Raw genomic sequence first — 26917 nt, 5'->3', positions numbered from 1 at the left:
AGAGGGGTGGAGAAAGATTATGCATAGGAAAGCAGAGGAAGAAAAGGGGGAAAAGACTAAAAAAAGGAAGAAAGAATAAAACAACAGCCCACACTCTCAGGACAGTCTGTTCCAGACCCCATTCTAAGCGCCTTTTAAGGCATCATAATTGTCCCCCTTTTCCAGATGGGGAGACTGAGGCCCGGGGAGGGGTGGCTGGTTGGCTCAAGGTTGCTCAACCAGTAAGAGCGATGCTGGGATTCCTCTCCAGTGAGTCTGGCTGCAGCACCTGTGCCCTCCATGAAAGAGAAAGGAAAAGCATGAGGAGGAGACAAGGCAAGGATACTCACCTTGCAAAAAGCTGGGACGCACTTGGAGGGGCTGATGCGGTGATGCCTAGAGGGGAAAAAAAACATTTGAGGGCTTGAGCTGTCACAGTGAGGATCTACAGAAGCTGTGACTTAAGATGCTGGGTTGAGCAGGAAGAAACTCAGAGAGTTGCTGCCAGGGACTTTCTCAACTACAAAAGCTTATTGGAGGCACACCATTGTAGCACTCTCCTTCCTGAAAACCTTTTTTTGGGTGTGCTCTGCCTCCAGATATTAACTGAATGACTACGTATAAAGAATCTTTAGCATCTGGAAACCTCAGACTGGAATCCATCTCCCCACTCATTGTAGAGATGGAGAAACTGAGGCCAAAGAGACAGAAAGAATGGTCTTGAATCAGGTCACATGACTAGACAGCAGCACTACTGGGACCCAAACCAGGTTTCCTGACTCCTAAGCTTGTGCCATTTCTACTCCTGGATGGAGAACCACTCCCTCCCCTGCCTCAAAGGCAACCCCAGGAACCCCAGAATGACAGACACTGGTTGGCTTTGATTATCCAATACTCATTTCACCTTGATAGTCCTCCCTTCCCACCCCAGTTTTAGTCCACGGAGTTCAGGTGGGGCTGGCTCCAGCATTAAGCGGGAGGCACATCTTGGATTATCTCCTAGGCTCCTGCTAGAGTGTGGGGGCAGGGAGATGGGAGAGGCTTGAAGTCCTGAAGCAACTGTTCTAGCTGTATCCCTGGGTACTCAGCCTCCAACCGTGGTTGGGAGGCAATAACCGGGAGGTGACGAAAAGGTGACAGGATTTCACTGGGAAAGACATTTGCAAGGGGATAATTTTACAAATGGACAGTTCACTGGGGAGCGTTTTGTGCTATGTCATTTTAAACAACATGACGCCATGTCCTCACTGTAGAGCCCTGGCAAGTACTAGATGACAATGTGTCTACTGATCATACCGACCTGCCAATTCACCCTCCCTGGGAGGTAGGGCAGTGGCTGGGATGCCTCTGTGCCTCCTAAGAAATGCCCCAAGCCCTCTGGAGCTCTGAGCCTCTCTGTAAACTAACCTGCAAGTCCAATTCTACCTCCTAGTAAGCAGTGAGACTCTGGGGTGATTGTCTCTGGGCCTCAGGGCACCCTCCTGTGAAATGGGGAAAAATATTTATCTTGCAAGGATGCATGAGGATTAAATGAGATGATGATGATGACTATGATGATGATGATTCTATCCATCATTTACGTGCCAAGCTCTCTTCTAAACATGTGACCTGGATTAATTATTTTAATCCTCATAATCACCCCATGAAGAGGGTTTTCTTCATGTCCCCATGTTACAGGTGAACAGCTGGAGACACAGAGAGTTTACATAACTCACTCAAGGCACATGGGTCATCGGGGTGGATCTGTGATCTTAACTCAGATGATCTGGTTTCCTAACCAGGACACAGCAGCCCACGATGGCAGTCGTGGTAGTAATAGCAACCAGCACCTGCCTGGAAGTTCACTATACGCCAGGCCCTGTGTTAATGGCTTATACGTGTGATCCTCACGGCAACGCTATGAGGCCGGCAACATCATTATCCCCATCATACTGATGAGCAAACTGAGGCTCCAAAGGCTAGGTGCCTTGCTCAAGCCACACAGCCTGTGGGCACAGAACCTGAGACTCGAACCCAAGGGCTGTTTGAGTCCCAAGTCCATTCACTTAGTCACCTCCCTGGCTCGAGTCCCAAACCATGGGGGTGAGGGTGCGAGTCCCGAAGTCCATTTAGAGAGCTACAGCTAGAACTGGAAAATAAAATAGAATAGACACTATCAGCAACATATTGCTCACAGTAAGAAGGAATTGTGGGCAACTTGTTCCTATTATAGACATGAGAATGCGTTGTGTGTGTGCGTATGTGTGCGCTGAATGCCTGTGTAAAGATATATTTCAAAGTGTCATATTTTTAAAAAAGTTGGGACAGCAGGGGTCTAATGCCCAGGAAATGCACCAGCACATAGTAGGTGCTTACTCAGTGCAGATTTCCCTGCTTCAGGTTTTCTGCCCCAGGCTCAGCCTCCTACATCCATCCCTTCTTCATCCTCTCCCTGGACTAGAGAAATTCACTGTCTCATTCTGATATAGCCAGTCTCATTATTGGTAAAAGCCCATGATTTGAGTTATGTTTAGTGATACGTAAGTTACTGAATTAAACATTTGGAATATGTTTTCTTTAATAGATATTCATAAAAATCTACATCTATGGAAACAGTCCTATGGGTTCAGACGAACTCGGCATCCTATAAACTTGAAGCAAGCATCTCCCCTACCCCGCCCCAACCTCTGTGCCATGATTTGCATGTTCACCTCCCTCAAGCTTCCTCCTCCTCTGAACTGTTGAGCAATCTGCCTTCCCTATGCGGGCAGGTCTCCCTCTCCTGCTGTGCAAACCAATAATCCTTTCCCTTTTCCACCCCAGCAACCCCCAGGAAGACTGCGCAAGCGAGAAACAGGCCTTCAGTCATTGCAAAGAGATGCGCCTTCTGCACATCATGTGAGTTTTGAAAAGCATCAGCTTCATCTTTAAAAAAAACAAAACAAAACTGGGATCACATTTAACTTTTTCCTCCCAGGACACTTGGGGGAATTGAGAAGCTGGAAAATGAATGTATTATATAGAGAGTTATTGCCTTCCCTTTCTTTCCCTCCTTCCCTTTCTTCTTCCTTTTTTCCCTGGTGGGACTGCATAGACCTCATTGAGAATCCTGAAGGTATAAGACAAGGCAGTGCCATTGAACTTGCCATGACAGACAAGGGTGGGGTCAACGGCGGAATCACTGATGGTGACTGATACTCACGCTGCCACTGGTGAAGTCAGCCTGGGGACCTGACTCGATGTAGCCAAATCTATTTGCTCCAAGCTTCACCATGTGTCTCTGAGGGATGTGGTCAGCACATAAACTGGGGCAGCTGGCTCTCAAGGGAGGAGCAGAGAAGCCTCCTCCATTTACTTCTTTTTTTTTTAACTTATTTTTTAATGTTTAAATTTTTTTTTTTTTTTTATTTTGGGGGAGGAGGTAATTAGGTTCATTTATTTTAATGGAGGTAACCGGGGTTTTAACCCAGGACCTCATGCATGCTAAGCACATGCTCTACCACTGAGTTATACCCTCCCCTCTCCATTTACTTCTGAATTTAAAACTCTAAGCCCCTCTCTTCCTCCCCAGCTTCCTATGGGTGAAGGGAGAAGGATTAGCTAAACAGATGGCCAGAGCCTCCGGATGAGCTCATTCATTTGTTCATTCATTCATTCATTCATTCACTGCCTACCATGTGCCACGCATGTGCTAGGAAATGGGTTACAATAGCCAGCAAAAGCAGTCAGGGTCCCTGTCCTCATGGCCCCTCTAGTTTAGTGGGGGAGATAGATACTTCCACTGATAAATGAAGTACTTAATTACAATGATAACAAGGTACAAAGGAAGGCAGTGGATGATGTAGAGCAGTGCCACTGGAACATTAATGTGCACAAGACTCGTCTGGGGATCTTGTTAAAATGCAGACTCTACGTCTGCAGGTCAAGGAAGCTCCCAGGTGATGCTGACATGGCAGACCCGGAAACCATACTTCCGAGTAGCAAGGATTTAGTAAAGAACTGCAAATTACTAAAAAGAAAAAAAAAGTCACAATTCTGGGTTCATAAAAATAAATCTCCATTCCAGAAGTCAGAAACTCAAATGCATATTGGGGCCAAATGCAATATGAGGAAACTGAAGCTGGGGTCTGTGTGTGTGAGTGCACACTTATGTGTGATTGTGTGTGTGTGCAATTGTGTGAAGTAACTTAACCGAGGACACAGAGTTGGTTCATTTATTCACACATTCAACAAATGCTTACCCTGCACCGGCTGTGGGCCAGATCTACAACACAAATCTCTTAATTTGTCATCTTAATGTCTCTTCCAAAGAAAGATGTGGGCTGAAAGGATCAGATGCAAATTCATACCCTAACTCTGCTGTATAACTGTATGGTCTTGAGCCGGTCACCTCCTCTTACTAAACCTCAGTTTCCACATCTATAAAATGGGGCACAATCTCATACCTGCAGGGCTCCCGCAAGGATTACACAAGACAGGTATCTGCCAAACGAATGGCTCAACCCACAGAAGCTATTATTAGCTTTCTGTTCTCCTGGGGCCCTTGCTTAAGCCACTTAAATCATGAGCCCTATTTGAATGTTCACACTTTTTTTTGCCACCTTTCACTGGAAGGATTAAGAAGCTAATGATTATGAAAGCAGCCACCACTATTATGTTGCTTAATTGGACCCCAGGGGCCACTTCTAACCGATCCCCCATAAGATGAGACAATTTCTAATGTGAGATGTCTTGAGACAAGTCTTTGCTACGAAAGGTACAGGGTCTATAAACGGAATCAGCTCATCTTCCTTGTGTGGGTGCTTTAAACTGCCCTGGACCAGGGTCTGTGACAGCAGGAGAGAGCACTATATTAGGAGTCCAGTGTGTGCACCGTACAGGAAGAGGCCGTCCTGGGTGCAGAGGCCCCCAGGAAGCTGGCAGAGGAAGGCTGAAAGGTGGGAAAGGTGAAGCCAGTCTGTGGCTCCCTGGGCCATACCCGAGCAAAGCTCTGGGCAGCTCAACCTGGCTTGGACAAAATGAATGAAAATCTGTCAGCCCCTGGCTGGAACCGGTGAGACTGAAACTGGAAGTGAGACCGGCTCATGCCCAGGGAGGAGGAGGTGTAGGAATTCTGAGTGAAGATGACAGGCCAGCTTTTGCCCCGGGGCGGTGATTTTACCTCTTCCAGGAAACACTTAATGAGATTATAGCCTCAGCTTTTGCAAAATGTGTCTGCATTTTCAAAGAAAAAAATTTTCTCTGTTCAGCTTTGCTTTTTCAGTTCTATAACTTTCCCACACTCCTTCCAGAAGATGGGACAAAATTCCCAATTTTCTCTTAAATAGTAACGAAGGATAGCTAATAGTTCTCAAGTGGTTCCTCTGAGCAAGGCCCTGCGCTGAGGACCACACGAGCCTTATCTCTTTTATTCGCCACAACAACTCAATGAGGAAGTTATTATCTGAACTTTATAGATATGGAAAATGAGGCAAAGGGAAGCTGAAGAAACTTTACTAAGGATTCAAAGCCAACATCTATCTGAAGTTACCTGTGGTTTCTCAAGACCACCGCCCGCCCACCCACCCAACCACCCATAAATAATTTTTAAGGATCTACCATGAGCAAGGCACTGAGCTGTGTGCTAATTAGCAACAGAAATTTAAATACATGTATAGGAATAAAAAAATTGTCTTTGTCCTGGAGGAATTCGCCATCTAGAGCAATGGTTCTCAACCTTGGGTGCACAATATTGGATGCATTTGGAGAGCTTTAAAAAAAAATCCTATTGCCTGGGTCACACTTCTGACTAATTAAATCAGACTCTTTGGGAGTAAGATCTGGACATAAGCATTAAACATTTTTAAAGAAACTTCCCGGGAGATTCCAATGTGCAGCCAGGTTTAATACCAGTGATGGAGCCTGGTTCTCAAAGTGTGGTCCCTGGATCAGCAGTAGCAGCATCTCCTGGGACTTGTTAGAAATGCAAATTCCCGGGCCCCAGCACAAACAATTACAGAATTAGAAATGCAGAGGTGGGGGTGGTGAGGCCCTACAATCAGCCAACAAAACTTCCACGGTGGCTTTGATGCACAAGAGAATGTGAGAACCACGGAGCTAGTAGCAGTGCTACTAGAGTGGCTGGTAGACCAGAAGTATGAGCATCACTAGCATTTGTTAGGGATGCAGACTCTTAGGTTGGATCAGAATCTGCACATTAATAAGATCCCCAAGGAATTCTCTGCACGTTAAAGAGGGAGAGACACACAGTTAACTTCTACAGAGGGTTTTGTAAGCCTCAAGCACTCAAGCCTTTAACAAAATCGCACCCAAGCCTTTCTTTGCGGGCCAATCTCTGTCACATTCCTGCTTTATTTCTTCACAGGAATGACCACTATCTGAAATCCTTTATTTGATTAAAAATTCAGTACCTGCCTCTTCCACTAGAACAGAAGCTCTGGGAGTGGGGACGTGTCTGCCTTGCTCATCATTATATTTCCAGCACCTACACCAGGGCCTGGGTCCTGACAAGTATTCAGGAACTATTTACTGAACAAACACTCACAGCAAACTTAAATCTTTCATTATCTAGACAAAGAGGCTGAGGCTTGCAGATCAGCTCGTCCCTCATGAGCTTCAAACCCTCCAACGGCTCCCATCTCGCTCAGGGTAGAAGCCAAGTCCTTCAAATGGCTCACAAAGTCTGGCATGGTCTGATCCTGCTTACTTCTCTGATTTCATCTCCCTGCCACTGGCCCCTCATTTACTGGGTTCCAGCCACACCAGCCTCCTTATTGTTCCTCACTTGCTCTGGAACCATTGCTGCCTCAGGACCTTTGCATTTGCTATTTCCTCTGCTCTGAAGGCTCTTCTCCCCTGTCACCATGACGTGCCCTTCCACACCTCCTTCAGGTCTTTATTCAATTGTTACCTTCCCAGCGACATCTTTCTAGCACCGTAACAAAAACTGCAGTCCCACATCCCTACATTTCTTACCCTACCCTGCTTTTTCCTCCCAGAGTATACATCACCATCCAACATGCTATGTAATTTGCTGATCTATTGCCATCATCAGACTCTAGGCCCTGCCAGCACCCTGAGGCCAGGCTTCAGCAGCCTGCTTTGATAGTGATGGAGGAGGAGGAGGAAGAGAATTAATATAGATTTCTACTGCTCTAACCAGTGCCTGGGACAAAGTAGGTACTCACAAAAAATGAAGGATCAAAGGGAGGGTCATCTTCATGGCAGCAGCTCCTCCTTTTCCACTAGCAGCAGCCAGGGGAATGTGGGCCCAGCATTTCTAAAGCATTCAGCATTTCCACTAGAAATCTAGATTTTTATGTGAACGCTCTCGATTGTTCCCAGTACGCTTTTATTTAAAACATAGTGTAAAGCAAAGACATCTCTGAGGGCCAGACTTGGCTGTGAGCTGCCAGTCTGCAAGCGTGGTTTTGAATCCACTGTGGTTATTTGAGTCAATGGAATAATAAGTTTATTGACCGTGCCCTCAAGGTGTGCCAGGCCTTTTACATAACATCACTTCATTTAATCCTTGCCTGAAGCACCCTATGAGGTGGTCGTGAATCTGCCCCCATTTGACAGGTGAGAAAGTTGAGGCTTGGGAAGGTTAAACAATTTGCCCAAGATCATTTGGCTGGGAACCAGTGGGGCTGGGAGTCAGACTGGGATCTTATTCCCTTGGAAGTCTACGCCTTTTCCTGTCTCTACTGGCTCTGAAATGAAGAGTCCTAAGTTGACTGGTGCCTTTACTCTGAAGGAAAAGGATGACTCTCTCTGAATGGGGCTCAGTAAGTTATCTCAAACTCTCAAAGAGTCCAGGGTGACTTAGATGGATGCTCCAAAGAGCCAGAGGAATGAGGGTGTGTTGCCTCCCATGTAGCTTTGGCACGGGAGCCCACACCCTCTTGGTGGTACTTTTAGCAGGGCTGTTCCACCTTCATGACAAGCATGCAAGGGAAATGTCATGGTCTTGGTGACAGCAATAATTACTTCCAGATGCCTGGAGTTGCTTAAAAGCAAATTCCTTCTGATGTTATAGTCAACTAGACACACGTCTCTTTGGTTTTCTAGGACAATTACATCACATTGTGCCCCATGAGCTGGCAACAAACACAGACAGTAAAGGAGAGACAGCCAGGGGTCTCAGAACACCAGCAGCAAATCCCAAAGCTGCTCAAACAAAGGGTTAAGCCCAATGGTTAAACATAATAGCTTAATGCCTTTTGCTAAGTAACTCCAACCTCTACCAGGAAGGCTGACAGATCCCAAACAGTGCAAACAATAGCTGGAATTGTTCTAGTGAAAACTAGTCCGACTGCATCATTTGCCAATAATTTTTTAAGCAGCTCAACTCTACTGCTTCCTTGACTCCAACCTGACCTGAAAGCAGAAGGCAGACGAGTTCTTGCCCCAACATCAACCCCCCCCCCATAAATAAGACGCCTGCTTGGATGTGGCGATGGCAGGAGAGAACTCAGGGCTTCATCCCAAGAGCCTGCAGAACACACCCAGGGCTGGGCCTGGAATACACCCAAAACTGACTAGCGCCCGTGGAGGGGTCAGCCTTTCTTGGAACTGGAGACCAAGACAGGAAGTTCAGAACACCAGCTAGCACACTTTTACCTCTAATGACTAGACAAACTGCTGGCAATGTATGCCAAAGTTTTGGTCCACAGGCAACAAGCTAATCAGCGGGAGGAGAAATTGTCATAATGACGGTACTTTCGAGAGGATGCACATCTACGGCTGTCAATCCCTGACCATATTCCACAGGGTGAGCGGGGACCACCACCGGACCCACCGAAACTCACACCAGGAGGCCTACCTTCTATGTCACTCAGAGTCCAGACATCGGCTTCAGCACAGTTAAGCTTCAGTTTACCCGGACGATCGCTGTTTACAGTAAGGCTGGGTGAGATCACTAGTTCTAGCATTTCCTTGTACCTGAAAGAAAACAAAGGGAAATATAATTTATTCATTAATTATGCATGCTTACTAATGATTCCTATTTCTTTCCCTAAGAGTATAAATATTAAAGCCGATTACCTAAACCCAGCCATCTTATAAATTCTACATCATAAAAATTCACTGAACTTTCCATCAGAGAGAAATGAGGAATTGAAATGAAGTACTTGCTCTCCTCCGGAGAATACGCCCACTTGATTAAAACTTTCCCTTCCTTCCCACTGTATCCTGCCATTAGAAAAATTCTATTTGGGTCTCAAAATGTCATCTGAATGAGCTGGAGCGCGCCAGGGAGACATCCCAGGAGAGAAAGGGAGAAATAGGTAGAGAGGGAGTGTTTGGATTTGGGTTCCTAGACGCCAGAGGCATGGAGAAAAGGTGGAGCTGACCGCAGTGAAGACAGAAGAATGGACATGGCGTTAAGCGGCGTTACTCATGTAGACGGAGAAGGGCTCAAACGGTGTCATTAGTATTTAACAAGCCCCTTAGCAGCAGAACTCCACAGCCCAGCACTGTGGTCCCTACTGAGAAAGAACACACTAGCTCCTGAATTACTCATGATTTTGATAAATGCTATGGCGGGTGGGAGGGGGAGCAGGAAAGAATAAGGACAAGTCTCCTGGGTCATTCTCATTTTTTACTGAAAACTCTTCCAGCTCTACGTCAGTACTTATTCCTCCTAAATTCCTATCCACTGTAGCCAGGGGGTGAGGTTTCTGGTTAATGCGCACAACAGCAATACGGCAGTTTTCAAAGGACTAAACGACAACCAATAACGTGTGACATGGATTCAAGTTGTCCTCAGAGAAAGGCTCCTGCACGTCAGTATCCAAGGTCACCCTTGGAGGATCCGTTATCATTGGGTTAATAAAACCAGCGTACCGATTGTTGGTGACATGGTTATAAACTCAGTTTCCATTGTGAAAAGGTTGTGGATTCAAATTCCAGTTTCACTACTCACCACATTGAGCAAGTTGTTAAACTGTTCTAAGGCAAAAGTTTTCTCATCTGGACAATGGGGATCACCAAACCATCTCCCTCACAAGGTCATGGCAAAGATGAAAAGAGATGACACATAGAAAGAAAGGACTTAGCAGGCAGCAACCTAAAAGCCCGTTCACTACCATTGGAATGAATGATACAGGCAGAACAGCCACACAATGGAATACAGTACAGCAGTGGAAAAGGTTGCACTGGAACTCCACTTAGCATCAAGAACAGATTGTCAAACAAAGTACTGAGCAATGAGCAGAAGGGTACCCAAGGTATGATACCATTTCTATGAAGTTCAAAATACATAAGTCAGTATTATAAACTGTTGAGGGATAAAGACATAAGCAAGAAGAAGATAACAGTATGTATAGGAATGATAAACACCCATGCAAGAAGAATGGTTAACTGAGGGTCTTGGGGGACGTGATTTGGGATGAGGTACCCAGGGGGCTTCAACTGTGTTTGCAACATTGTAGTTCGGGGTGGACATAAACTGGTCCATCCAAATCCAGCCTATCATCTGTTTTTGTGTAACCCATGAACTAAGAATGGTTTTCACATTTTTAGACGGTTGAAAAAAATCCTAGGAAGAATAACATTTAACAACCTGTGGAAACTATGTGAAATTCAAATTTCAATGTCCATAAGTAAAGTTTTCTTGGAAATCAGCCCTGCTCGTTGGTTGACTGTATCATCCATGGCTACTTTCATGCTGCAACTTCTGAGTAGAGTAGTTGCCACAGAGACCTGCAAAGCTGAAAACATCTCATATCTGGCAGAAAAAGTTTGCTGCCCTGTTTCAGTCTGGAAGCAGGGTGGTGGGTATGCCACTGTCACAGGGTCACCCTACATCTCTGCACGCCTGAAATACTTTATAATTTTTAACAAAGAAAGAAATCACATGTCTCAGGACTTGTACATAGGAAGTCCTTTAAATATACCCTTTCTGAGGAGGATTTCTGTGTCATCCGGTATAGGTGAACTGAACTTGACCAAGTTCCTGTGCTAACCTAGAGTCCCACCAAGGATGCATTCTATAATCTTTAGGGTAACTGCTTAGAGAATAATAATAATAAATGTATGCCAACAAGCAAACAGAGGAGAAAATGGAATAATAAAAATACTTGATTAATCTAAAGAAGGCAAGAAAATAGAGAGAAAGAAACAAAGAGATGGAACAAATAGAAAAAAATGACAGATGTAAATTTAACAGTAATTACATTAAATATAGACATTTAGTGTACACTTATACTATTTTATAGTAAGCACATCAAATGTAAATGGACCAAATACTCCCATTAAAAGACAAAGATTACAAGGCTGGACTTAAAAACTAACTACATGTTTATGACAAGAGACTCCTTTAAAATATAAAGACACATAAAGATTCAAAGCAAAATACTGAAACTATCTATCTGTAGGATGCAAACACCAAATAAAAAGAAAGCTGACATAATTTCAAATAGGCTTGAGAATAAGAATCATCGCTAGAGACTGAGATGAACATAGGATAAAGACCAAAGGACCAATCCGAGATAGGACAAATTAAAAAGTTTGTTCTTCCCAAAATTAATTTACGTGGTATTGACTCTAAAAAGGAATAAAGGCAGTGGGCTGGGTCTAGGTCTTTGTCAGGCAATGCAAGATCTAAAATTCAAACACACCTAGAGCAATTCAAAAACTCCATCCTTTAGAGACAAATAAAGAAATACCACTAACAAAGACAAAGCAATGGAACTGTTTGTCCTCACACAGTAAACAGCACCCTTGACTTAAGAACGTGATCGTTGTTGTCTCCTGTCGTGGCCAGCTACAGCTTAAGAGCCCTGCTTTCTTGCAGAAGCAAACTGTTAACCACAAAGTAGAGCAGTATGAATAGTTCAAGGCAACTGAGAGTGCAAAAAATCCTTCCAAACATGCTAACCATAGCTCCCACTCCCCTATTACATGCTGGGCAATTTCTTGATTTCTTTTACTTTATCTCCTTTAATTCTCTCAACCACCGAGGGAGGTATAATTGTCTGCTTCTCTTTCCCAACAGGCTGACTAAACACAGATTTAGGTTTGAGCAAAGCATAGGCACCCAGGAAAATGCGAATCATTCCTGTTTGGTGAGCTTTTCCTGTTCTGCAATGAGGAGCTTAAAAAAAAAAAAAGCTTTTTAAATTTTAGCACAGGGTGAATTTCGTGTTTTGTGTTTTATGGGGTCATGTTGTTTTATTACTGAATTACCTGGGGCAGCAGAGGAGGGAGGCTCACCTCTTTGGTGTTTGGAGGGCTCTGAAGGTCTTAACCTGGCCCCGATGATAGTGCTCCTTTTTACAGATAATAGAAATAAAAATAGGCAATGCTTAAAAAGCATTTACTGTGGGGCGAAGAGCTCTGTATATATTGGCTCATCTAATCCTAGAAGTGGGTAGCGATAAGGAGACTGAGGTTCAGAGAGTGACCTGATAGTGATGGAGCCAGGATTCACAACCAGGTGGTCTGGCTCCAGGGTCGGCGCTCTTAACCATAGTTTGTAAGCAAAACTAGGTCAGAATTTGAATCCAGGGTCCACCTGGCCCCAGTACCCACAGCCACCTAGTCAGAGCACCACCAGCTCGGTCATCTGCTCCATGGGTCCAAATCTTACGATGTGTCTTATGAGCTTTGTGACCTTGGGCAAATTATTCAACTTATCTGAGCCACATCCAAAAGGATGGAGAAAATAATAGTACCTTCCCTGAGGTTATCCTGCAGATCAAGGCAGAGACAATATGAGTGAGCGTGTGTTCAGTAAAGGGTAATTATCGACACTGTTTGCATTCACACAGACAAAAGCTTAAAGCACACAGTTTTACTCCAGGTTGACACTGGGTCCTGCCAGGAGCATCGTCCGGAAACCACCAGTTCCTACTGTGGCCTGATGGGCAGAGTTCTGTTCTCTTGCAATTTGAGGGGAGACTTCCTTTGCCTTCTCCCCCTCCTCCCCTCCTTATAATTACCTGAAATAGGAGACTGGCTTATTCTCTTTGCAGGGGAGGGAAGAGAGAAATCAGACAGTCTTAACAGAGTCTGAGGGGAGGAGAAAGACTCAGCTTCTTTTCCATGAAGGTAAGGAAAGGAAGCAAAGGCGTGGGATTCATTTACAAAAAAAATTCTCTTTGCTGTGTTGAATTCTTACAAAACCCCAATAACCCTGCTGCTTCAGAACCGGGCCAGGAGGAGTGGGAAGAAAGAGGCACCGAAAGCCCCACCCTCAGCCTTCTCCTAGGCCTGCTGCTGCCAGCGGCTTACACCATTTGTTACCCTTGTCACCACCCCTGTCCCCAGGGACTGAGACGCGCTGGGGAGGCATGGGGCTGCTGGAGGAGCCCAAGAGATGACAGCTGGAGGGTGGGGGTTGGGGGCGACTTCAAAGGCTGGAAACCATCCAAAGCAGATGGAGGGTCCCAGGAGGGTGGGCGGCTCACCTTTCCACACCCCACCCACCCCCCGCCCCGAGCACACTGCTACCTTGGCTGAGAATAGTTGCCCTGCCTGCTGGATGGAGAGGACAGATGGCCAGTCGGCCAAAGGGGACTTTAGAGAGGGCCAACTCCCAGTATCTTTCAAGGGCTTAGAAATCCAAACCTGCAGACAGCAATCACCAGCTTCTGGATAGACAACAGCTGGGGCCCAAACCTGGATGTTTCTGGCCGCCTCCATCACCCCCATTTGATTTTTCAAAATACATCTGTTAATCTCGAACTGGCTCTGCCCCAGTCTCCCCCATCATGGCAGAGTGGGTGGGGGTGGGGGGGGCAGCTGGTCCCACCAAAAGCCCAGGATCCTCCTCCCTCCCTTTCAACTCTCACATCCAATCCATCACTAGGTGTGGTCAAGTTCACCTCCTGAACATCCTTGGAACCCACTAACTGCTCTTCACCTCCAAGGCCATCACCCAGGGCCAAGCCACCACCCTCCCTGCCCTGGACAACTACCACGGCCTGTCTCCCTGGGGCCACTCTGGCCTCCCTCCAGTTTGTTTCTGTGTGCCAGCCTGAGGGACTTCGGACCACGTAAATCTGAACCTGCCCCCTTCACCTCCTCCTTACTTATAACCTCCGACTGTTCTCAGAACGAAAAGACTCTGAACAGCACACCTTGACCCGGCTGCCCTTCACTTGCTGTCTCATTCCAGCCCACTGGCCTTCCTCTCACTCCATGCTCCGTGTCACGAGGCCTTTGCACCTACTGTTCCCTCTGTTTGGAACACCATTCCTCCTGCTCGCCTGTCAGAGGTCTCAGCTCTAGCATGAGTTTCCCAGGCCTCCCTGAGTGGGGCTCATTCCCAGGCCCGTGCCCACTCTGGCACACACCGGTCACTACAACAATTTTTAAGGGGTGTTTGTACGTTATTTAACTTACATCTGTCTTCCCAGCCAGACTATAAGCTCTCTGATGGCAGGGGTTTTATTTTGTCCATCATTACCTTCCCAAAATCTCCTGCAGGGCCTGGCTCTTGACAGCTGTTTAATAAATGTGTGTTGTATGATGACTGAATGTGCTCCGTGAATAAATGTCCTTACTCCACTGGTACTTACTGAGTGCCTGTCATACATTCCAAACACTCTGTCCCTGCCATTGTCCCCCCACCCCCACCCCGGGTTGAGCATTCATTCACATTTCCTGCCTGGCCCCTCCAGGAAAGGAGTTTGAGACCACTAATTTACTCTTCCTCCCAGCATTAGCACTGTGTGTAGGACACAATTAGATAAGGACATAGGTGTTGGACGCTGCCATCCCCCAGGCCATCCCAGACGGGAGAAGTGGTCCAAAAGCTCCTGTCCAAATGACACAGATGCTCATGTTAGTTACGCTTATTACGCTATTACGTCCTGCCTGGCTATCATGCCCTTGGTGTTCCTGCTCCCCATCCTCCTCAGGTTTATTTTTTTTTTTCCAGCTTTACTGAGATATAATTGACATACTATGTATGTTTAAGACATACAATGAGATGATTTGATTCGTGGGTATTTTGCAAAATGACTTTGGTGGTCCTGCTTTGAGCTAAGAAAGCAAGAAGGGAAAGCAAACATGTCCAGGGTCACTGGATGGAGGAGAAAGTCATCACTTAAGAAAGAGCCTGGAAGGAGCAGCTGGTTCCTGGCATTTTGGCCTGGGGGGTCTTGTAGCAATAGTATCTTTTCCTTCTTTGGGGGAACTGCCCTCCCCGACCCTCCCTCTGTCCATGTGGCTTGCGTGGGGCTGGCTGACTAACAGGCCCTGAGCCTGGCAATTAGCATCTCCCATCCCTCAGTCTACAGTGACTGACTCACGTGTGGTGGTCACGTGAGTCAATGCAGGGCAGAAGCCCAGGATTAACTGCTGGAGGAGAGATGCTCTCTCCCGCTGGACATAAGAAAGTGTCTGTCTCACTGCTGGCAGTGCAAGTCCACAGACTCTCTTTGAGCAGCACGGTCTTAGAAGACTGTGACCCCCATTTTGATACACTGCACAGCACATCCTTGGTGTTCAGTGTGAAAGTCAGAGTAGGAAAAAACGGGGTTCAGTGAAATTCAGGGGCTGCTGTCACCGTGGATGACTTCAACATCCAGGGAGAAGGATGCCACGTGCTGACCGGCACAATCACAAGCCCCTCCTTTTGTCCACATCTCCATCCCCCATCCCTTTCCCTTACCATGGGGAAGGCGTCACTTAACAGAAGTGAGGCAAGGCTGAGATACATAGGGAACAATCTCCCCAGATGAACAAGGTACTTTCAGTCCTCTCCAAAGGCTGTGAAGGACGCAGACAAATAAGAGGTAGGGACACAGGTGATGCTAAATTCATTCACTGATTCATTGAGTTAGGCTGTCAATCATTTAGAATCACTGACTCTATTTACATCACGTACCAAAAGCAAAGCTGCTACTCATTCACATAATTATTTCACTTTTCTCTTTTGAAGGCCAGGGACTGTTCCAGGCACTGGGGATACCGCGTCGAATCAGCCAGACAAGTTCCCTGCTCTCCTGCAGTGGACATTCTAAATTTGCTATCCAGTCGTAGGTGGCATTCATCAATGGGGGACCCCAGATGGCTGGGATCTATCTCCCAGTCGCACAGACATGTCTCCTCCTGCTGAGAAAATAACTGTGTTCCTCCTTCTCTCTTATGACACAATTTTAACTACCTGGGTAACACCTCAAAATGTTTAAATACATTTTAAAATTTTAAATAAAATCAAAGTCGCATTTGGTCACTATCTTCTACCAGCTGTATCCACAATTACTAATACAATGAATAGCTTTGCAGGCCTTTTTCTAGCCATAAACACACAAAAACACTAACATATATCCTTAAAAATACACAGTATTATTTTATATATGTGTTTTATGAAGGTGTTTTTGTCAGTCATTGATCTGTACATTCTGTTCTAGGATGTTTTTCACTCTAATAATAAAATATCTTGATGTTCATTCCATGTCATGACATAGAGATCTACCATATTCATTTAACTGCCACATTGGACAGGATTCCCAGGGCTCTCGGCCAGCCCCCAGGTCCCTCAGGTTCGGTTATTATAACTAATGTCTTACTGCCTGGGATGGGTCTTCTCAGGTGCATATGCAGGCAGTCACCCAGGGGTGACACCCCAAAGCGAAACTGCTGCGTCTACCTTTAAAATTGTAAGGGACATCGGCAAACTGCCCTTGGAGTGGCTGATCCAGTTTATATTCCCCATGGCCGTGTCCTGTCCTCACACCTTGCACTCTTTCCACGCCCTGATCGGAATGAAAGCTTTTATCCAAAACTCTCTTAGGAAGACACAGCAGTTATTTGGATAGGCCCCCACAGCGTCATCTTCTAGCCGAGCGGATTAAGTGCGAGGGAGACTTTTACCAGAAAGGAAAACCAGCCTGGGTCTTGAATCCAAACCCCAGACTAAGCCCTCTCACTCAGGTCTGATAAATTCTCTTCCACGTGAACCTGGTGCAGAATAAAAACAGCCGATCGGAGAATTTTACTACACATCCCTCAGCCCTGAGGGTAAAACAAAGGCCTATTGTTTTGGAGAATCCAGTTTTGCTTTTTATTCTGAGATCATTGTAGATTCACAAGAAGTTGTAAAAACAAAAAAATAGTACAGGGAGGTCCTGGGTCCCTTTCACTCAAATTCCCCCGGGGAGATTGTATCTTACGTAACTGTAGTACAATATCAAAACCAGGATACTGATGTTGGTGCAGTGTGTTTGTATCTCTGCGGCATCTTATCTGCAGATTCATGTAACCACTGTTGCAATCAAGAGAGAGAACTATTCCATCACCACAGAGCTCTCCCTTGTGTTACCCCTTCAGAGGCACACCCACCCTCATTCCCCCAACACCCCTCACCCCTGGCAATCACTAATCCTTCCTCCATCTCTAAAATGTCACTCTAAGACTATTATATAAATGGAATCATACAGTATATAGCCGCTTGAGATGGGTTTTTTTTTTAAACATGACTCAAGTTCAGATGCCGGCATTTTATAATGCGTTTTCCGATATTCACTAGAACCACAAGAGGCAACCTTCAAAAAAAAAGCACCCAATGTGCGGTGACAACCAAGATGGGACCACACACATTCTGCTGATTTCAGGTTGGGTTCAGCAGGGCCCTGGAGCAAAATGCTGAACTTTATAGACTATTTCTCATGCAGAGCCATGAAACAAAAAACCCCAACCCACAACCAGCAAAACAAGGTACAAAGCAAAACGACACAGTCTCTTACTGTAAGGGAAGGTCTGCCTTTGCCAGGGATGGAGAAGGTCAAGTGCTCGGGGCCATGGGGAGCCCCAGGACCTCCCCCACCAGGCAGGCAGGCGGCAGCAGATGGGAGGCAGTGTTCCTCGCACCGCACAGGTATTTGGCTTTGATCTGGTCCCTGACTTCAGCAGATACCACACCAGCACGGCTGCCTGTCACTGTTCCTCTCCCTCTTACTCACTCCCCCAGCCCATGGCAGTGTCCTGGACCCATTTTATTTTATTTATTTACTTAGGTTTGTTTTTTTCAATTTTTAAATTGAAGTGTAGTCAGTCTACAATGCTGTGTCAATTTCTGGTGTACAGCGTCATGTTTCAGTCATGCATATACATACGTATATTCCTTTTCATATTCTTTTTCATTATAGATTATAACAAGATATTCAATACAGTTCCATGGGTTATACAGAAGAAACTGAAATTGGGAGTTCGAGATTTGCAAATATTAACTCCTATGTATAAAACAGATAAACAACAAGCTTCTCCCGGATCCATTTTAAACCAGGGAGCAACTTGCTCTGAAGCTACAGAGCAAGGGCATTTTAATGTGAGTGAAAGGGGATGGGTGTGGGAGGAAGATATTGGAGAAACAGGATAAGAAACAAAACTAAAAAACTCAGTATTAGAACATCTTCACTCTCCCCCAATCCTTATTTCTGCCCCCATGAAGCACTGACCATCACGAAACTGAAAAATAATAATAATAGTCTCCTGCCACAAATACTGTCAAGGAACTAGGCACTGTGTTTTAAGTGCTTCTTCAGGTTTGAGCTCATGTAATCTTCCCAAGAACCCCCCTGAGACTGGCAGAGTTTAGATGCCACTTTATAGACACGGGAAGGAAGAATAAGAAGTTTAAGTCATTCATCTAGAATCAGCGATAAGCAGCTGAGATGGATTTAAAGCCAAGATGTCTGATCCTGAAGGTTCTACTCCTCCTCCATCTGCCACTGACAGCGGCAGATGTCTTAAAATTCATCTTCCCTAATGACGGACCTCCTCTAATTACATCATTACCCTGAAATGGAAGGGGCCAGGCAGTCAGTCATTCATGAGATTATTTAAAGGTTTTTCTTCTTGTTTTGAGGTTAGATCAATTTTATGCAGTGAGAGTTTTTTGTTCCTCTCCCTTTTTTTGTAAGATGGTTTCATGGTGAGGGCTAGAAGTTTTTCTTTTTTTTACTGAAAAACCTCAATGATACACAAAAGCAAACAGGATGGTAAAACGAATCACTGAGCACCTATCACTTCAGATTCAACAGTTTTTGAGATTTGGCCACATGTGTCTCTTCTAAGCTTTCTGCGTTGGTTTTCTCTCTCTCTCTCTCTCTCTCTGACAAAGTTTTAAAACAAATTCTTGATGTCTTCTTTCTCCACCATGCTTCATTTGAAAATCTGGACACTCTCTATTATCGTGAAAGTCACAATCCTTCCTTGCACCATCTTAAACACAGTTCATCTTCAGTCTTCCCATTTTCTCCACAGGCTCTTAGTTGGTTTATAAGACTCGGGATCTAAACAAAGGCTACACATCACACTTGCTGATTGTGTCTCTTCCATTTCTTTCATCTGGAATAGCCTCTCCCTTTTTTTGTAGACTATTGACATGCTGAAGAAAGTATTTTCTTTTACAGTATCTCATGGTCCAGATTTTTCCATTTCCTTCCTCAAGGTGTTGTTAACTCATTTCTCTTTCTACCATGTTACCCATGATCTTGCTTGAAAATGAGATTAGGTTTGAATTAACTGGGTGGGGGAGGCAATACTTCCTTGTGGTGCTGAGTCCTTCCTCTTGTATTTCATCAGGAGGGACACGATATCTAGGTGTCCCCCTCCTAGTGACATGATAGGAGTCAGCAGGTCCAGGCAGCAACATCCCTGCTTCCTCCATGATGAAGTCCCCCTTCATCTAATGTTTCCCTCCACTGATGCTCGTGGCCCGAATCAATGATTTCCTTAGGGGTTTGGAAATTTTTTAAAAACATATTTTGAATGAAAAAAGTGATCCAAGAGTATTATAATCATATGAACGTGCTTGTGTAGCATCTAAACTCTTGCAAATTGCTGCCACAAATCTTTCTTCCTGGACCTTCCCAATCAGCCCGTGAGTGAGTGGGCGGTGCCAGCAGGAACCGGGAACAGCTGGGTGAACTAAGCAGACCCCACTTGGGTGCTTGGGTTCAGATCCCAGCTCTGCCACTTAACCAACAGTATGGGATCTTGCTTGATTTCTCTGCCTCAATTTTCTCATCTGTCAAATGGGAGAAATGGTACCACCACGACCTGGGGCCATTGTGAGGATGACTTAAGGCTTGTACAGTTCTTAGAACAGAATAGGACACAAAATCCACTCTTGTCTCCACCCTTCAAAGGAAAGAAACTGAGAGGCCGACAAGCTCCATAAATGTCCTGAGGTTAGAGCTAAGGACAGGCAGAGCTGAACAGGGAACAAATTTCACTCCCCTGCATTACGTTGTGTCAATGGAATGTTTTCCCACATTTTGAAAATAATTGCAAATAATTAGGAAAAACACCTCTGGGCCATAATGACTTAAAGTCGTACCTAAATGGCTTAATACAACACCAGATCCAAGGCCCTCCTTGACATGGGCCCTGAGCACCCCTCCAGTCTCATCTCCTGGAAGCTTGGCCCTGCCCCCATCTCCCGCAGGGACACGGCTCGTTTTGCTTTACTCAAACCACCCCATGGCCTTGCACGTGTTCTTTCCACCACACATCCTCTTCCCTAGGGCTTTCCCTGACTTAGCTGTTTTCTCAAATGTCACCTCCTCAGAGATGCCTTCCCTGATTACATTATCAAACTTATTTCCCCATCTCTCCAAACACGCCCCACCTTCTATCCCAACCCTGCTGTGTTTGTCTTTACAAATCTGGCCAAGATCTTAATACATGCTGTGTATTTACTTATTGGTTCACTTTCTGAGGGACTTTGTCTTGCTCACTGCTGAATCCTTAGCATCTAGTAGGGTTACTGTAATTGGCACTAACAGTCAGCTGATAAGTAGTGAATATTGAATAAAGTCCCGGGAATCATGCATGGAACCATTTATCAATAGCTCTTTTATATTTAATTCTTTTTTTAACAGAAGAAAAAAATTGCTCATGATAAAAGAGTTGAATAGAGCAGCATATCATGGAAAAAGAGAAATCCCCCCATCGTTCCACTGTTCTGTCCTAACCATCCGTCACAGTTTGAGGGATACCATGGTAGAGTTTGGTAGGTGATCCCCACTATTCTTTCTCTTCTCCCATGCTTTTACAATCAAGGAATTTGTGATTTTTAGCACAGCATGCAGCCACCTAGAATGAACACCCCAGCTTTCCCTGAAGTCAGGTTGTGCTCAGGGGGCTAAATTATGGTCAGGATGGAATCATGAGCCATGCATTCAACATGCAGGTCATGTCCTTAAAAGAGTGAGGCAAACTTCCCCCTTTCCCCACCCTTACTTGCTAGAATTTGATGTGATAGAGTCATCTTGGGTCACCATGAAAAAAAGTGAAAACAAATTCAAAGGAAGACAGGAAGAATGGAAGAAACCTTAAGGGAGATACTGAAAAAAAAAAAAAAACAACAACAACCCACCAACAGTTCCACAGATATACACAAAGGTTTAAGTCACTTATTCATCCAATAAGCGATACAGGGTACCTATTATGTGCCAGGCTCTGATGTAATTCCTGGGAACATACTGGGGCGGAGGCAAGACAGATGGCACCCCGACTCCCACAGTCAACATCCTGGTAGATTTCACTGTGGGTCACGGAATTCACTCTTGCTGGTAGAATTCAGGTAGCAGATCCCGTTAGCCGAAGACAGACAGGACAGAGGGACATCCCAGCCAAATCTTCACACTGAGGAAGAGCTTACTGTGCACCATGCACTATGTTAGGTGCTTTATATATAATGGCTCATTTAATCTTCAAAATAACCTGTCAGGTCAACACTATTGTCCCCTGCCCCTTTTACAGAAGAGGAAACTAAGGACCAGAAAAGATTAAACAGCCTGCACAAAGATACAGAGCTTCCCAGGTGGTGGGCAGTAAAACATCATTCGGAGCAGAGATTCTTAGTAGGGGGTGATTTTATCCCCCAGGGGTCACTTGGAAATGTCTGGAGACATTTTTGGTTGTCACAGTTGGGAGGGTACTACTGGGATCTAGTGGGTAGATGTCAGCGATGCTGTTTAACATCCTACAACACACACGACATTCCCCACAACAAAGGATCCAAATGTCCAAATGTTCAAAGTGCCAAAGCTGAGAAACCCTGTTTTAGAAAAATGCTGTTCTAGGGGGAAAGAGAACTTTCCAAATGAACACATTAAGAAACAGAGAGGCAGTTTAGAATGGTGGTTAAAAACAGCCAAAAAACCTGAGTATGAATTCTGGCTTACCTGGACAGCAGGATAAGAGAGACGCTGGGAGGATGATGTGAGATAAAGTGCTTTGAAGAACACCTGGCACCTAGTAAGTGCTAGGCAAATGTTTGCTCATTCCACACAACGCACATCACAGTAAACCGTACAGACATGCATTGCTGCAATTCACAAGGTGTCTGGCAATCGTGACCCAGGAGGGTCAAGAATGTCAAGCCTAGGACCTCTCTGCACATCTCCTGGCCTCTCCTATGGGCAGGAGATGTCACAAACCACAGGTCCAAGCAACACAACTTGAGATGACCCTATCCAGAGCAGGAAGGAAGAAGGAAGGAAGGAAGTGGAAACGGGGACTCCCTTCACATGCCCTTTTCATTTTATCTCAGAGGAACATCTCTAACAGCATCCCCCAGCAGACATCCCCTGTGATGTCAGAACCGTCAGAACTGGATCATGCTGAAAACTTATGCTGTACACCAGAAACTGACACGTTGTAACTGACTAAACTACAATTGGAAAAAAAAAAAAAGAGAACTGGATCATGGTAAAGAGGCTTGGTCTAATCATTCTTCTTCCCTCTGGCCTGAGCACATGGCCAACCAAACAAGATCAGGGGTCTGTTGGCCCAGAAGAGGCGCTCCTGGCACAGGCTGTCCTGGAGGAATCCAATACATTGGTCAAGCTGATCTTCTCAATGTGTGAAGTAACTAAAAGCTGTAGCTGCCCCTCCAAGTGCCAGCTGTCATTATTAGTGCAGCCTCAGCCTCATCCTGCACCAGACACGTGCTGGCTGCTCCAGGTGGCCCTGCCACTCTCCCTTCACATCCCTCCAGCAACACCTGCATTCCACCAGTTGTCCCTCAAAAGCAGCAAGATCCTTGCCACCTTGGGGTCGATACACAGCTGCTCCCTCTGCCCTGGATTCTCACCTCCACCCTCCTTAGGTTTCTGCATAAATGTGACAATGTCACTGCCACCAGGAAGCCTTCCCTGACCACTGCCACCCACTCTTATTGGATTAGTTTTCACTGCACCCTGAAGTTTTTAATCATGGCATTTATTACCACTCCAATTAATAATTAGCTGGATATTTAGTTGTATGATGTTCACCCTTCCCATTGGATTCTGTGTATCAGTCATCAGCCATGTGTGGCTCCTGAGCACTTAAAATGTGGCTAGTCTAAACTGATGTGTCCAAACACACCCTGGATCTCAATGACTGAGTACCAAAAAATGTAAACTAATGCATTAGTCATCATAAAAATATTGATTACATATTGAAATGATACCAGTTTTCACACTAGTATTCATAAGAATATTAGATATATTCTGAATATGAATTTCACTTGTTTCTTGTTTTCTAACGTGGCTGCTAGGCAATTTCACATCACACATGCAGCTAGCATGGACGGTGCTGCTTGAGACCTAATATTTTCCATGAAAATAGAAACCATAACTTGATTGTTCCTGATCTATCCCGAGTGCTTAGAAGAGCCCAGAATATGTGCTGAGTAAACATCTGTTGAATGAATGAAAGAAAGAATGAACAAAATTTAAGAGATGGTAAGAGGTTGCCTTGTTCACATGCTGGTTGTCAAGAGCAGTTTGTTCGGACACTGCATTTTAAACCTCCTCCTCTTGCCTAGTCCTGGCCGACATGGGCACCGGCTCTCTCTTCAGGCCCGATCCCAGGTGACCACGGCTGGTGCCCAGCTTCCTGAGCCGAGTCCACGCCCCGAGAAAAGGTGAGGTTTGTGACAGACGTTGGCAGCCGCCAGGCAGCCAGAGTATCCCACAAACGCCAGCAGACAGTGGCTTGGGAAGTCTGTCAACCTTGACGGGACAAACACGTTCTAGAAAGGGCCACTTGTACTTGAAGGGGACGGCAGGGTGGACAGGAGCCAAGGCGGGCAAGGCTGTGCCAACCCAGGGAAGTCAAGAGGCCACGACCAAGTGACTGGAAGGCTGAACGAGCCTGGGCCTGAACCAACCAGGTGGGGTCACCTGCCTCCGTCCTATGCCAAGGAAAACAGTTCTCTGAGACGAGACAGGGAGAAGAGGGTAAAGCAGGTCAGACTCCGGCCCAGGCCCAGGCCCAGGGCCCCTGGGGACTGTCTGGGGCACTCTCGGAGGCTGCCCCTCTCCTGAGGCCTTGATGGGCCTGGGCTCTGGGCCCCCTGGGCCTGAAGCTCTAACTTGGGTCCACTGTTGGGTGGGGAGAAGGGATGTGAGGGCCCACGAGAGAAACCAACCTCTGTGTCTCAGCCCCTTTGAAACTGGTTCCAGGTGCTCAGGAGTGAACTGGCTGTGAGCTTGAACCCCAAGCTCGGCCCTGGCTCTTGTATTTCTGTTTGACCTTGAATAGTAAGACTGACAGCTCGTGCTCAGAAAGGGGTCTCCAGTGCATGCCAGGCTCGTTTATAAGTCCTTGACTTGTTAATGCCTGTGAACAAGAGCTAACACGGGTCCCACGTGTCAGGAACTCAGAGGGCATGCAGCAGAGGTGGAATCCGAACCCTGGCAGGTGGAGCTGCCATTCTGTTCACCAGTTATGTGGGTTTGGACCCCAGCTCTCCTACTTACCTGCTGTCTGAGTCTGGGAGGCTGCGATAGTACCAATAACTCTCATTTAGCGAGCATTCACCAAGCTCCAGCCGGTCACCGTACAAAGCATGTATTGCTCACTGAGTCCTCATGACAACCTTCAGCTATTTCAAACTCAGGCACTTTGGCTCCCCTGGAACCTTTACTGAAGCTGAAGAATGCAGACTCTGGAGCTGCACTGTCTGGCTGGTGTCCCAGCTATGCAACTTGATGATAGCTGTGAACTTATCCTCTCTGGGCCTCAGTTTCTTCATCTGTAAAATGGGAATAATAGTACCCACCAATGGGGTTGTTGTGAGGGTACTAAATGAGCTAATACTTGAAAGCATTTAGCAGAGTGTCTGGCAAAGAGGAAGTGTTCCGAGAAAAGCCCAATGTCCGCCATGCAGGCAGTACCTGGGCCACAGAAAAGGTGACCAGTTGGGGTCAGGGCTCCCCAGGGAGTGGTGGGAGGCAGGACCTGAAATGCAACCTTGCAACCCTCCAGCCCCTCTTCTGCCCTGGAACTTCTTATGTGTACATGAAGCAGCTCCCTGTGGGCCCTACGTGCACTGGACACCACTTGGGTCTCATCCTTGTATCCTATGACCCAGTCCAGCAGCCCCCTGAGGGTGCCTTCCAGCCTCCATGGCCCCCCTCCCCTGAGTCCGTTCTCTAAGCTCCTGGAGTGAGATTTTTAAACATAAGTCTGACCTTGTCATGCCCCCATTAAAACTTCTTTAATGGCTCCCCATTGCCCTCAGGTTAAATTCCAAACTTTCACAGGGGCTCAAAACAGTGGCTTTCAAAATCTTTGAGACGCACACTAAGAAACACATTTTACAATGCTGTGCAGTGTACACCTTTATAAAACTTGAAATAAAAGTTTCAAGAAACCACATTGACCTCATGTGCAACACGAGTATTTTCTATGCTATTCCATTTTTTCCCGCCCCCAGTGCTGGCTGTGGCCCACTAAACTGATTTCATGACTCACTGAGGCATTCAGACCTGCAGTCTGAACAACACTGGTTTACGAACTCTCAGACCCAGGCCCTGACAGCCCTTCAGACTCATCTCTCCCTACCCACTTCTGGCAGCACAGATTCTGGTCCTGCTGAACCCCCTGCATCTTCTTCCCTCTTACCACTGGGCCTTTGCACATGCCGTTCCCTCTGCCTGAAGCACTCTTTCTGATTATTCATCTGGCTTAGCCAAAGGCCACCTCTTTAGGGAAACTCCCTGCCCGTCCACTGAACGTTGTCTCACCATCACCTATGACCTACCTTTAGAACTTCCTGAATCTTAGAACCACCTTGGGTGGTTTTTTTTTTTTTAAACCAATGCCTAGTCCCAACTTCGAAACAACTGAATTAGGGGTGAAGCCTGAACATCAGCATTTTAAAAAAATTCCCCAGTGAGTATGGAGATTTGCTAGGTCTAGCAAATCACCCGGTTTCATTTCCTCCAGAGCACGGAAGACGATCTAAAGTAGTAGCTTATGTGTTTGCTTGTCTGGGATAACATAAACGGAGGGGAAAGAGTCTTAGGTTTCTTTCCATTCCTCTCTCTTCCCCAGGGGCTGAGGAAGGTTCCCTCCCACATGCTGCCGGCCCAATCTTAAACCAAACCTCCAAGGAGCGCGATGGAGATGAGCGGCCAGCTTTCTGAGGGCACCTCTCCAGCACTTCCTAGGATGCTGGCTTTCTTTCCCGTAGCTGCCAAAATGCTCACTTGTTTAAACTCACAAAATACACCCCAAATCCAGCAGGCTGAGGGGGTCCCACAGCTTGGGTGGTAGGATGGTGACTGGAGAAAGCCCTAGAGCAGAAGTTGGCAAATGTTTTCTATAAAGAGCCAGGGAGTAAATATTTAAGGCGGCAGGGGGGTCACACCATCTCTGCTACAACTGGTCAACCCTGCCACTGCAGTGCGAAAGCAGCTCCATGTCAATGAATGTGCATGATCACAACTCAGTAAAACTTTATTTACAAAAACAGGCAGTGGGGCTGGATTTGGTCCTGGAGACATAGTTTGCCCATCCCTGCACTAGAGCACAGGGCTTAAGAGCTGGACCACTGAAGTCCAGTCATGGGACCTTGGGCAAGTCACTTAAATTCTTTGTGCCTCAGTTCCCTCACCTGTCAATGGGAACCATAAAGGGAACTGGTTCATAGGGTGGCTGGGAGGATTAAATAAGTCAATGCACATAAAGTGCTCCAGACGGTACCTGGCACCCAGTAAAA

General features: G+C 46.0%; 1 protein-coding gene across 3 annotated transcripts in view; it reads right to left on the bottom strand.

Moving 5' to 3' along the window:
- Nucleotides 1-26917, bottom strand: part of EYA2 (EYA transcriptional coactivator and phosphatase 2) — a 215169-nt gene that overhangs the window by 136402 nt on the left and 51850 nt on the right. For 2 of the 3 annotated variants that reach the window (XM_032461299.1, XM_032461298.1), the window contains exons 2-3: nt 8783-8901; nt 330-375 (exon numbers count right to left, since the gene is read on the bottom strand). In XM_032461299.1, the coding sequence (XP_032317190.1) occupies nt 330-375; nt 8783-8891 (155 nt within the window). In that variant the 5' untranslated portion in view covers nt 8892-8901. Of the gene's footprint in view, nt 1-329; nt 376-8782; nt 8902-26917 lie in introns of those variants that run through there. The other variant, XM_014561761.2, reaches the window with a different exon arrangement.

The sequence above is a fragment of the Camelus ferus genome, chromosome 19 (assembly GCF_009834535.1).
Source record: "Camelus ferus isolate YT-003-E chromosome 19, BCGSAC_Cfer_1.0, whole genome shotgun sequence".
Classification (NCBI taxonomy): domain Eukaryota; kingdom Metazoa; phylum Chordata; class Mammalia; order Artiodactyla; family Camelidae; genus Camelus; species Camelus ferus.
Note: the sequence above shows the minus strand (reverse complement) of the source record. Positions and strands in the feature narration are given on the sequence as shown.